Source organism: Lissotriton vulgaris, chromosome 8, assembly GCF_964263255.1.
Source record: "Lissotriton vulgaris chromosome 8, aLisVul1.2, whole genome shotgun sequence".
NCBI classification, from domain to species: domain Eukaryota; kingdom Metazoa; phylum Chordata; class Amphibia; order Caudata; family Salamandridae; genus Lissotriton; species Lissotriton vulgaris.
In genome coordinates, this window is record NC_141696.1 from 1,565,769,678 (window position 1) to 1,565,782,099 (window position 12,422).

General features: G+C 51.7%; 1 protein-coding gene across 1 annotated transcript in view; it reads right to left on the minus strand.

The window, feature by feature from the left end:
* SPAG17 (sperm associated antigen 17) overlaps positions 1-12,422 on the minus strand; it is a 1,900,597-nt gene that overhangs the window by 1,171,858 nt on the left and 716,317 nt on the right. The window contains exon 14 of the mRNA XM_086935838.1: positions 2,469-2,619. Within this exon, the coding sequence (XP_086791964.1) occupies positions 2,469-2,619 (151 nt within the window). The remainder of the gene's footprint in view (positions 1-2,468; positions 2,620-12,422) is intronic.

A 12,422-nucleotide genomic window follows, 5' to 3' on the forward strand; every position in this document is an offset into this window, starting at 1 on the left:
CCCGTGCACCTCTCCTGATACGCTCGGCTCCCACAGCTAGTTCGAGCACCCTGGGTCCCCTTTGGCTTCCTCCTGGAAGGCAACCCCCCTCTGCCTGGATGTCCTAAATGGCGGCTGCCTCCTGCACAACACCGATGGCTAACTCGCCCGCCGGCATTATCTCGCAGCTTGCCGGCGACCTGGAGGCTCCACTGCGGCACTCGCAATGTATGGAGCGGCAATCCAGCGTACAGAGAGTACCAACGCGCCGAGATGTTATGGACGCGCTCGTCGCACTTCAGGTGGAACTGCGGTCACTTTCTGCGCGGCTTGGTGACCGGATGGACGGTGCGGTGCAACAGTTGCAAGGAGACGGTGTGCCTGTTCCCCGGCGCAGTGTGAGATCAACCTTCCCAGCTGACACGGACACCAGGGATGCTGTGATGCCGGCCGCTGTAGATGAGGGGGAGGTTGTTCCCCGAAGTTGTAGCTCCGACACGGGGCTGCTTGGTGCCTCGGATGGGGATACACTGTTGCAACCCCCGGTGGAACTTGGAACTTTGTCTCTAGGATTGGTGTTATGCCCCCGACCCTCGTTGCTGCTACATAAGTATCCCCCTGCGTCTACTGCCTCCCGAGTGCCCTTTCTCCAGCATTGGCCCGGATCTACTCTCTGGCACTCAGGGATAATTTTCCTGATGGGTTGCTGCTCGGCTGCTACAATGGGACGGCCATTTTGCCTCTTCTTCTCCCATCCTCATCGGCGGTGGCCATTTTGCTCTCAGGTACTTTGGGACGCTGGCTCTCATCGGTTGCCGAGTGTTAAGGAACGCTCGCGCTCGGGCCAGGGTTGATGTGCTAAACTTTGTGACCGGGACTGACAGGTTGGCGAGGACACGGAACGGGAACTAGTCCACATGTGTTGTAAGGTGTGATTTATAAGCCTCGCCCCGTCTTTAGCTATATCGAGACTGTACTTGTTTACAAAATTTTTGGGGCGGTGGCGGATTGTATGGCGGGACTGTTTGGTAATGCTTGCAATGGGGCTGTATGAACCTCTTTTCTATCCTGCTGACAACAACGTGTGCTTTTGGTGGAATTATGGTACATTTTGCTGCACTTGTACGACTCCCTGAAGACTCATTGTGGCCATTTTGTGCTTACTTGTTGACGACCTTCTCCCTATTGTCATTTTACTCCTCGGTCATGTGGTGGGCGGGCCTCTCTTGGGCGCCGCGTCTGGGGGTGTATCCACGTTCGGGCCAGGGCTAGATCGATGTGCGGCCATGTTGGTTCTTTGACTTGGTGGGGGCGGGCCTTTTCCATGTGCTACGTTTTTGGGTCTGTCCGGGGTCGGGTCGGGGCTAGGTTCTCCATGTAATGTCGGTTGCTGGGTTGGTGGGACAGGGATTGGAAGCTGCACATTCTTGCCTAGGTCGTATAAGTTAAATGTTCTTTCCTAACTGCGTTTGCACTAATGACTGGCTCACAACAGCCGCGAATTATGTGGGATTGTGTTTCTGACTGGGGTACCGGGAATGGTTTGATTGGCTCCTCCTCCCGCTTCACTTGTAGTTTTTGAGGGTTGCAGATTAGGGTGGCCTTTTCTCACTCTCTATATCTCATGGTAATGTTTTATTATTTTTCCTCCTTTTTTTTTTTTCCTTTCTTCCTTTTGCTTGAACTACATTTCGGGTTCTTTATGGGGCGACAGGCACATTGTCGGGGGGGGTAGGCCGTAGCCTCCGCGTTGGTGCAGGGTGGGGGGGTAGATTTAATTTTTGTATTTAGTTTCTATGGGCCTTTTTTCTTATTTTCCTGCGCTTTCTCATGCTGTCTTCCTTTCTGGGTCTGCGATAGGGGGTGGTTAGGAGTGGGTGGCATTGGAAGTGGCATGAGCGTGGCTCCTGTTGACCGATTTGTTTTTCTATTGTTTTGCCGCTTTGACGACGAGCTTCACGTAACTGATGTTGTATCTATTGTTGCCTACTCATGTGGACTCAATGTATGGACTCGGATCTCCTTTATGCCTATCCTTCACTGGTTTTTCATTTATCAAACCTTTAAAAAATTGACCTTTACTGATCCTTCTCCCTGGCGGCATGCCCTTTCCAGCGTAACTGTGTTCAATTATTGTCGTAATACTTGATGCCGTCGGAAGACCGTAATGCTGACATTTGTGCTCATAAGTTTTGTGGCCGGCCGGATGGTTGTAGGCCCGTATTTGTACTTCTGCAACATGCACAATAAAGGTCTCCAAAAATTTAAAAAAAAAAAAAAAAAAAAAAAAAAAAAGAATGTGCTCTACACCACCAGACGGTAACCCTACAACATCCTGACACATGAGAAGGCTTCTAATGTGCTCTCCACCATGAGACGGTAACCCTACGACATCCTGAGACACGAGAAGGCTTCTAATGTGCGTACCCACCCACCAGTCCAATGACCGCCCCTTCAATACGAAGAGAAAGAATACATGGAAAAGTCACCATTGGTGCAGTAGTGCATGAGCTCATGGATCTGGGCCAGGCGCTTGGTGGTGATGCTGGGGCGTGATGGTGTGAAGTGAAGCAGCTCCATCAGGGGAAGTTTCTCCAACATCTTTCGCTCAATTTTGGCAGGGTCGGGGTCATCTGGTATCTGAAAGAAGAGCAAGACACAACAGAAGTTACACAATGTTTAGATGCCACCTAGAACTTAGCCAACTGTCTCAATCTCGCCTCCTCTGGTTTCAGGGGATGCCATCCTGTCACCAGAAGCAGAAGCCATCTGATTGGACGGCTGTCATAGGAAGAAGCCGGGAAAGAGAAATGTTACGCCCACAGTGTGAACGTTGTAGTGATCCTTGACTCGAGCATACGTCACCCACAGGACTGGAGGACTGTGGTGGTGAAGGGTGGACAATGGTCTGCAGGCAGCGGGAGTGATGGGGCTTCTTAGTTTTTTCACATTGTATCACCTAGTCAGCTTCATGGGAAGGGCTGGCAGGATAAACAAAAGCAGCCTTGGACAATGTTGTGTTTCACAGCCCATACTACTTTAAGCACTATAGAGCAATGGTCCAACCTGGTGGATTCCTCCGGCCTTTCCACGTAAGGTCAGCACTTATAGCCCTGTTTAAGATGAACACTAACAGAACAGATGATCTTGATGTTGGATTACAGCCCTCCCTTGTAGGCGCCTTTGACCTCAGTTTGCAGCTCTGGTTCATAGGGGTTCCCAGGAGTCTTCAAAAGGACCATGGCTTGCAATCTACCTGGTTTGTAGGGGTCCCCATGAATGTTCATAGCACCTTGGCTTGCAGCCCTACCTGGTTTGTAGGGGTCCCCATGAGTCTTTAAAGCACCTTGACTTGCAGCCCTACCTGGTTTGTAGGGGTCCCCATGAATGTTCATAGTACCTTGGCTTGCAGCCTACCTGGTTTGTAGGGGTCCCCATGAGTCTTTAAAGCACCTTGACTTGCAGCCCTACCTGGTTTGTAGGGGTCCCCATGAATGTTCATAGTACCTTGGCTTGCAGCCTACCTGGTTTGTAGGGGTCCCCATGAGACTTTAAAGCACCTCGGCTTGCATCCCTACCTGGTTTGTAGGTATACCCATGAATCTTCAAAGCAACTTGGCTTGCAACCCGACCTGGTTTGTAGGGATACCCATGAGTCTTCATAGGACCTTGGCTTGCATCCCTTCCTGGTTTGTAGGGGTCCCCATGAGTCTTCAAATCACCTTGACTTGCAGCCCTACCTGGTTTGTAGGGGTCCCCATGAATGTTCATAGGACCTTAGCATGCAGCCTACCTGGTTTGTAGGGGTCTCCATGAATCTTCAAAGCACCTTGGCTTGCAGCCCTACCTAGCTTGTAGGGATACCCCGGAGTCTTCAAAGGACCTTGGCTTGCAGCCCTGCCTGGTTTGTGGGGATACCCATTAGTTTTCAAATGACCATGGCTTGCAGCCCTACCTGGCTTGTAGGGGTACCCCTGAGTCTTCAAAGCACCTTGGCCTGCATTCCTTCCAGGTGTCTAGGGGTTCCCATGAGTCTTCATAGGACCATGGCTTGCAGCACTTCCTGGTTTGTAGGGGTCCCCATGAGTCTTCAAAGGACCTTGGCTTGCATCCCTTCCTGAGTTTGTAGGGGTCCCCATGAGTCTTCATAGGTCCTTGGCTTGCATCCCTTCCTGGTTTGTAGGGGTCATCGTGAGTCTTCATAGGTCCTTGGCTTGCAGCCTACCTGGTTTGTAGGGGTCCCCATTGTGAGAAGTTGGCCCGATATGCAGTGTTCACTATTCTAGCGACCACTATGCATCGGTCCAAACGACCCTTATGGTGATTGGTTGTAAGTCAACCTTAGACCAGCTATCCTAGTAGCGTGGATACGAGCAGTCTTCGGGCTAAACTCTAGAGGGCGTGTTAAGCCAGCTGTTATACCATCACATACCCCTTGAACACCAAGTGAAAGGACACCACACAAGTGTTATGAAAATAAACAGTGTATTTATTAGAATCACAACAGCCCTGTACTCTTTATGAGGACAGGGTACTAAGCACACAACGAAACTCTTAGGAAAATACTTCAAGTGCACAATCAATACAAGTGCCCGAGGGCACGGAAAGTTTAGTGGTCTCGGGCGGACCCGATAAGGCAAGTCGGAAGCGATAGGGACTCGGGACCGTTAACTAAGGAGGCTTTGCGGGCACCGAAATGCCGAAGTTACCTAGCCCAAAGGGCTGCGGCTGCACAAGTCTTTACAGATGTCGGGAGTCTTCGCTGACGAACCAGGAGCCGGAAGGAAGGAGTTGCTGGCCGGCGACCAGTGGAAATAGTTCGTAGAGATCCAAGCCTGGATCAGAGATGGATGACACCTGAAAGCAGAGGGGACCAAGTTCGTACTACTAGCCAGTAGTCAGAGGGTACCAGGAGGGCACCGGATGATCGTCACCTCGACTAGGTGAGTGGGCGACGCTAGGCTCTGCAGTCTCACGGACCAGGAGGCGTTGTCGGCGACCAGGATGGAGGTGCGAGCTGTCCCACGAAGGTTGATGCTGTCGGCGTCGCTGGGCTCAGGATTGGGGCAACAAGCCTTGGCAAATTTCAGGGCCACGTGGTGGGCCTAAAATGGCGTCTTGAGTGGACCAGGAGGGTCCGGGGTGCTCCTCTCTCAGAAGGGAGCAAAGGCCAGTCTGGAGCAACCAGACCAGCAGCGTTGGTTGTCGGGTGTCGTCAAGAAGGTCACAAGCCAGCGGCTAGTAACCAGGCAACGTGCTGAACAGCAAAGAGCAGAAGGGCCCCACGCAGATCGTGGAGATGCTGGGAGGCTGCACTTCGGTGCTGGAGCTGCTCAGGGTCGGGCTTCTCGGACCCCAGAGCACTCACCAGAGGATCCCTCGGTGGTCGTGCTGGTTAAGAAATCGTGCAGGTCTTGATGATGGCCGGTCCCTCGAGGTCTCGTCGCACCCACGGATCTCAGCTGAGCTGACGATGTGGGTAGAGGTCAGAGGTGCCAGGGAAGCCGGTTCTCGTCGAGCTGGGCCGTCGGATTCCTGAGGAAGGACTTGCAGCAAACCGCAGAGTTCTTAGGTGGTGCCTCCTGATGCAGGGTGACTACTCCTTAGCCACAAGGGAGAAATCTTGAGAAGAGTCGAGAGTTCCTTTCGTAGTAAGTATTCTTGAATCAAAGATGATCTAATTTGGAAGGGTCCCCGCTCCGGCCTTTATCCTAAAGAAAGGGGTGGGTACATGATTAGGTCCTGCCCTAGGGGTGGGACCAGGAAGGGGGGTAGTTACACCCCTCTCCCCTGCCGGACTTTCCCCAGGTCAGGGGCTGCGCGCCCCTGGAACTGGTTCTAACCGGCAGATGCGTAGTGAGCACCGGGGTGCCACTCCGCAGTCACCTTCTTGTAAAGCCCTGCCTACCCAGGATACACAAAACCGTGTCTGGGATGGTGCGAACACCGCCCCGGACAGGAAACCCTTTGTCCAAGCTCTCCTCGCTGGAAGGACTCCCAGCAGCAGGAGGTCAGACTCGTGTCTGTGGTGGCAGTGTCCATTTAGTGGAGCTGAGGCGTCAGTTAACTTTAATCGGGGTTCACAGTTACGTACATGTCGTGTCCCTCTAGAAGGGCGGAATGCTAACCTCGTCGCTAGCATTGGTGAGGGGGCAGCATCCCGATTCGTATGACACCTTACTCGACATGTCTTGATAACGCTATACCGAAGTTACTAATATGGTACGCGTTATCATGGAACAGCCATTGGGTCTTGGTTGCGCAAGCTGCAACCGGGCTCGGCTCGTGCCAGAGCCCAATTCACACGATTCCACACACTCTGGCTTCAGGATTGTCAAGGCCTGCCATAGGAGTGACTGATAGGAACTCGGGTGTCCATTCTAGGGTTAGATATAGGGATACTATACCTAAAGCAACGGGCGAGTACGCCACGTTGCCCCAGCTGTCGCGCAGCCAGTTGTGTCAGATTTAGATGGCCATCCAGGGGTGGCATGATACATGCTTCAGCCCCGGGTAGGCCCTGGGTACACCGATGCCCTGAGTTACAGGTTCTGACAAGGTGGCCCAGTTCCAATTGGGTAATGCACCTAAGGTACACACATCAATTTAGCGAGAGAACAGCTAGGCTGTGGGTCTGATTGGCAGGCCCACAGCCCGAGAAAGTCGTAAACCAGTGAAACAAAAGCAAAAAATCTGGGTGATCATAGGATTGCAGACCCTACTCTCCTACATGACCCCCCCCCCCCCCCCCAAACGTTGGGACAATAAACTAACCTTGACCAGGTGAGTCTTCTTGTTTTAAGTGGAAATACCTGGAGAGCCCATCTGCATTGGCATGATCAGTGCCAGGTCTATGCTCCACTGTGAAGTCCATCCCCTGTAGGGAAATGGACCACCTAAGCAGTTTGGGGTTTTCACCCTTCATCTGATTTAGCCATAAGAGGGGCTTATGGTCGGTCTGAATCTTGAAATGAGTGCCAAACAAGTATGGCCTCAGTTTCTTCAGGGCCCAAACCACAGCAAAGGCCTCCCTCTCAATAGCTGACCAATTTTTCTCTCTGGGGGTCAGCCGTCTGCTTATAAAAGCAATGGGCTGGTCATTACCATCAAAATTCAGTTGAGATAGAACAGCTCCCACACCCAACTCAGAAGCATCTGTTTGGACAATAAATGGTTTGGAGTAGTCTGGACTCTTGAGGATAGGTGCCGTGCACATGGCCTGTTTTAGGTCATCGAATGCTTTTTGACAGCTCGCTGTCCACTGAACCTTTTTTGGCATTTTCTTACTTGTCAGTTCATTAAGCGGAGTCACAATCGATCCGTAATTTCTGACGAACTTTCGGTAGTAACCAGTCAGGCCCAAGAAAGCTCGAACCTGAGTCTGGTTGGTTGGAAGAGCCCAGTCCCTGATTGACTGTATTTTGCTCTCCAGTGGTTGAACTTGGCCTCCACCGACAAGGTGGCCCAAGTATACAACCTGTGTCTGCCCTATCTGGCACTTGGTAGCCTTGATAGTGAGACCTGCTGCTTGCAGAGCCTCTAACACTTTCCGCAGGTGGACCAGGTGATCCTCCCAGGTGGAGCTAAAGACAGCAATATCGTCAAGATACGCCGCACAGAAGTCATCCAGCCCAGTCAGAACATGATTCACCAACCGTTGGAAGGTGGCAGGTGCACTTTTCAAACCAAAGGGCATCACCACGAACTGATAATGCCCACCAGGGGTAGAAAATGCGGTCTTGGGCTTGGCGTCCTCAGCTAACCTGATTTGCCAATACCCAGCTGTCAGGTCAAATGTACTTAAGTAGTTGGCAGAAGCCAATCTATCTATAAGCTCATCTGCCCTTGGTATTGGGTGGGCATCAGTCTTAGTGACTGCATTGAGACCCCTGTAGTCTACGCAGAACCTCATCTCTTTCTTACCACCCGGGGTGTGAGGTTTCGGCACTAGAACTACGGGACTAGCCCAAGGGCTATCCGAGGGTTCAATGACTCCCAACTCCAACATTTTCTGCACTTCAGTTTTGATGCAGTCTCTAACGTGATAGGGCTGCCTGTAGATTTTACTCTTGACGGGCAAGCTGTCACCAGTGTCAACCTCATGGGTACACCAATTGGTCTGACTGGGTGTTAGAGAGAACATATGCCGGAAGGATTGAAGAACCTGTTTACAATCCTCCTGTTGATGTTCGGAGAGGCTGCCACAAAAGACAACACCGTCTACCGATCCATCGTCAGGATTCTGAGTGAGCAGGTCTGGGAGAGGGTCACTCTCTTCCTCCTGTCCCTCATCTATGGCCATGAGCAAGCTCATGTCCTTCCTGTCGACATATGCCTTGAGCCTGTTGACATGGAGCACCCTGTGGGGGCTCCGGGGAGTTCCAAGGTCTACCAGGTAGGTGACCTCTCCCTTTTTCTCCAGGATGGTGTAGGGCCCGGACCATTTGTCCTTGAGTGCTGCTGGGGCCACCGGCTCCAACACCCACACCTTCTGTCCAGGCTGATAAACAGTCAGGACAGCCTTTTGGTCATGCCAAGCTTTTTGGAGTTCTTGGCTGGCCTTAAGGTTTTCAGAGGCCTTCTCCATGTACTCAGCCATCCGCGAGCGGAGACCAAGGACTTAGTCCACTATGCTGGTGGCAGGCTTTTTGAGAGGTCTCTCCCATCCTTCCTTCACCAAACACAGGGGTCCTCTTACAGGATGCCCGTACAAAAGTTCAAAAGGGCTGTAGCCAACCCCCTTCTGTGGGACTTCTCTATAAGCGAACAAAAGGCAGGGAATCAGGACGTCCCATCTACGCCGGAGCTTTTCAGGTAGTCCATGAATCATCCCTTTTAGGGTCCTGTTGAACCGCTCAACAAGCCCGTTGCATTGTGGATGATAGGGTGTAGTGAACTTGTAGTTGACACCACATTCCTTCCACATAGCAGTCAAGTAGCTCGACATGAAGTTTGCACCCCTGTCAGAGACAACCTCCTTAGGGAAGCCCACTCTGGAGAACACTCCAACTAGGGCTCTTGCCACAACAGGTGCTGTAGTGGTCCTAAGGGGAATAGCTTCAGGATACCTGGTGGCATGATCCACTACCACCAGTATAAACTTGTGCCCTGATGCTGTTGGGGGTTCCATTGGACCGACAATGTCAATCCCCACACGTTCAAAGGGCACCCCCACCACAGGCATTGGTATAAGGGGGGCCTTTGTCGTGCCACCTGACTTACCACTGGCTTGGCAAGTGACACAGGAGCGACAAAACTCCTTGGTATCTTCGTTCATGTGAGGCCAGTGAAAGTGCGAGACAAGTCTGTCCCATGTCTTCGTCTGGCCTAAGTGTCCTGCTAAGGGAATCTCGCGGGCCAAGGTAAGAAGGAAACCACGCTGAGACAAGGGGATAACCAGCCTCCTGGTCATGCCAGGCTTGGGGTCTCTTGCCTCAGTGTACAGGAGTCCATCCTCCCAGTATACCTTGTGGGTACCTGTGGCGTTCCCAGCAGCCTCAGCAGCAGCCTGCTGTCTGAGGGGTTCAAGGGAAGTGCAGTCTAACTGGTCCTTCCCCAGGTCTTCTCGTGTGGGTCCCCCTGAGCCCAGAAACTCAACTTAATCAAGTTCGAGTTCTTTAGGTTCAGTTTCCCGCAATTCCTGGAGGTCAGCCTCCTCTGAGACTTGATACTCGACCTGGGGCAAGGGGGAAGGCGCTGCCTTAACCCGACTGCTCTTCTTCTTGGGAGGTGCCTGGTCCGTTGTTCCAGGATCCAGCACCTGTTCAGTGGGGCATCGTCTGACCTGTGACCTAGTCACAGCAAGCACATGTGCTGGCAAGCCTAACATCTCCATGTGAGTCCGGTGCTCCACTTCTGACCATTGCGATGACTCCAAATCATTGCCCAACAAACATTCCACTGGGAGGCCTGAACTAACAACAACCTTTTTCTGGCCATTTACCCCTCCCCAGGAGAAAGCAACAATCGCCATACTATGACTGGTAGTGACGTTACTGGCATTGGTCACCAGGAAATCTGTACCTGGCATGATCTGTCCAGGGTCCACAAAGTTAGGCGTCACCATGGTGACACTGGCACAAGTGTCCCTATAGGCCTGAGCCATTCTTCCATTGATCAAAGGCGTCTGTCGGTATTTGCCCAAAGTATTGGGACTGACATCAGGGGATATATCCACATCCCCCGTACAGACAAGGACAGCCTGAGTGAGTGTGCCAACTAAGTTGCCACACCCCTCAGAACCCAAGGTTAACCCAACTAGTCCCTTGGGAGGCGCACTACTACTGCTGGCTGTACTAGGGGGCACAGGTGCCTTAGGGGCTGCAGTAGCAGGAGTCTGCCCTCTTTCTTGGTGCACTCACTAAACCAGTGAGTTTTACTTTTACAGTATTGGCACCACCTTTTCGATTGGCCTTCTTGATTCTTCTTTTTCTGGGAATCCTGACCCCCCTCTTTGGGTTGTTGGGGACCTGTCGAAGACTTCTGGTCATTTTGTTCCCCTTTCGAATCTTTACCCTTCTGGTCTGCTTTCTTCTGACCACCCTGGTTCTGGCCCTGGTTTTGCTTAACCCTTGTTCTGACCCATCTGTCTGCCTTCTTTCCCAATTCTTGGGGAGAGGTCAGATCCGGGTCGACAAGGTGCTGATGCAACAACTGGTTCTGACAATTGTTTAAAATCTGTTCTCGCATGATCAAATTATACAATCCTGTGTAATCAGTAACCTTACTGCCCAGCAACCAGCCCTCCAAAGCCTTAGTGGCACAATCAACGAAATCAGACCAGTCCTGAGACTGAGTTTTCTGGGTATCCCTGAACAGCAACCTGTACTGTTCAGTGGTTAGGCCGAACCCATCAATCAGTGTGTTCTTCAGGACCTGGTAATTGTTAGCATCCTCGACTCTAGTAGTGAGGAGCTTATCTCTACCTTTACCTTCAAAGGAGAGCCACAAGATAGCTGCCCAGTGACTCTGGGAGACGCACTGTACAGTGCAGGCCCGCTCCAAAGCAGTAATCCATTTGTGGATGTCGTCCCCTTGCTTAAAGGGGGGCACTATCTTACTCAGGTGCCTAGTGTCTAAACTCCTGTTTTCCCGTGGGGGAATGTTGCCACCAGTGGGATTTGTCCCACTCAATTCTTGCTCTCTAGCGAAGGCGAGTCTTTCTTTGGCTAGGGCAAGTTCTTCCCCTTCGATCCGCAGATTGACTTCCCGCTCCTTAGCTTCGTACACTCTCCTCTGAGGGGATGTCATCCCTCTTCGAGCAGAGCCTCGAGAGCCATTGGTTCGAGCGGATCTGTTAGAGCCTCTCGACAAAGACCTAACTCGTCCACTCCCAATGTTAAGCTGGCCTGAGAGGGGCCCCAGGGGTCTCCTAGTACCATTCTCGTGCCGGCTTAAGTTGTCCTTAGTTAGCTGGCTAACCACTACTGGACCTTTGTATGCCTCGTCCTCAGATGTCTCTGGCTCCTCATCCTCCTCTTCGCCTTCTGCGGAGAGATGGATAAGGTCAGGGTCACCTGCGGTACCCTCGAGGGGGGGCATACTCCCTTCTGGATGAGAAGGGTCGGTGTTACCCGCCCTCCTAGCATCACAAGTCTCCAAGAGACCAATCAGAAACTGAGTTGTAGGGTTTGCACCCTGTTTTAACTTCCAAGATGTACAGAGTTGTCGCATCTCTTGGAAGCTAAGTGCAGCATATCTGGACATGACCTGTGGAGGGTCGACTGACACAAGGGGAGACTCAGAGTTTCCTCCTTTGTCGGACATGCTGTTTCTAGTGTGGTGTAAGTGATGCACCTACCTACACTATATGTTTACCTACTGATCCCTTGCTAAGAGTTGTAGCCAAGGTGTGCTAAGCCTTGAGGAGCTACAACAGCTGGTTCAGTAGAACTCAGAGTATTCTAAGCTAAGTTATATGTACCTGGAGTACTTATGCGATCTTTCACAAGATATTCTTAGAATACGTGTGGTAAAACAACAGCAAGCTCAAATCCCAACCGCTGCTCACCAATGAGAGAAGTTGGACCGATATGCAGTGTTCACTATTCTAGCGACCACTATGCATCGGTCCAAACGACCCTTATGGTGATTGGTTGTAAGTCAACCTTAGACCAGCTATCCTAGTAGCGTGGATACGAGCAGTCTTCGGGCTAAACTCTATAGGGCGTGTTAAGCCAGCTGTTATACCATCACATACCCCTTGAACACCAAGTGAAAGGACACCACACAAGTGTTATGAAAATAAACAGTGTATTTATTAGAATCACAACAGCCCTGTACTCTTTATGAGGACAGGGTACTAAGCACACAACGAAACTCGTAGGAAAATATTTCAAGTGCACAATCAATACAAGTGCCCGAGGGCACGGAAAGTTTAGTGGTCTCGGGCGGACCCGATAAGGCAAGTCGGAAGCGATAGGGACTCGGGACCCTTAACTAAG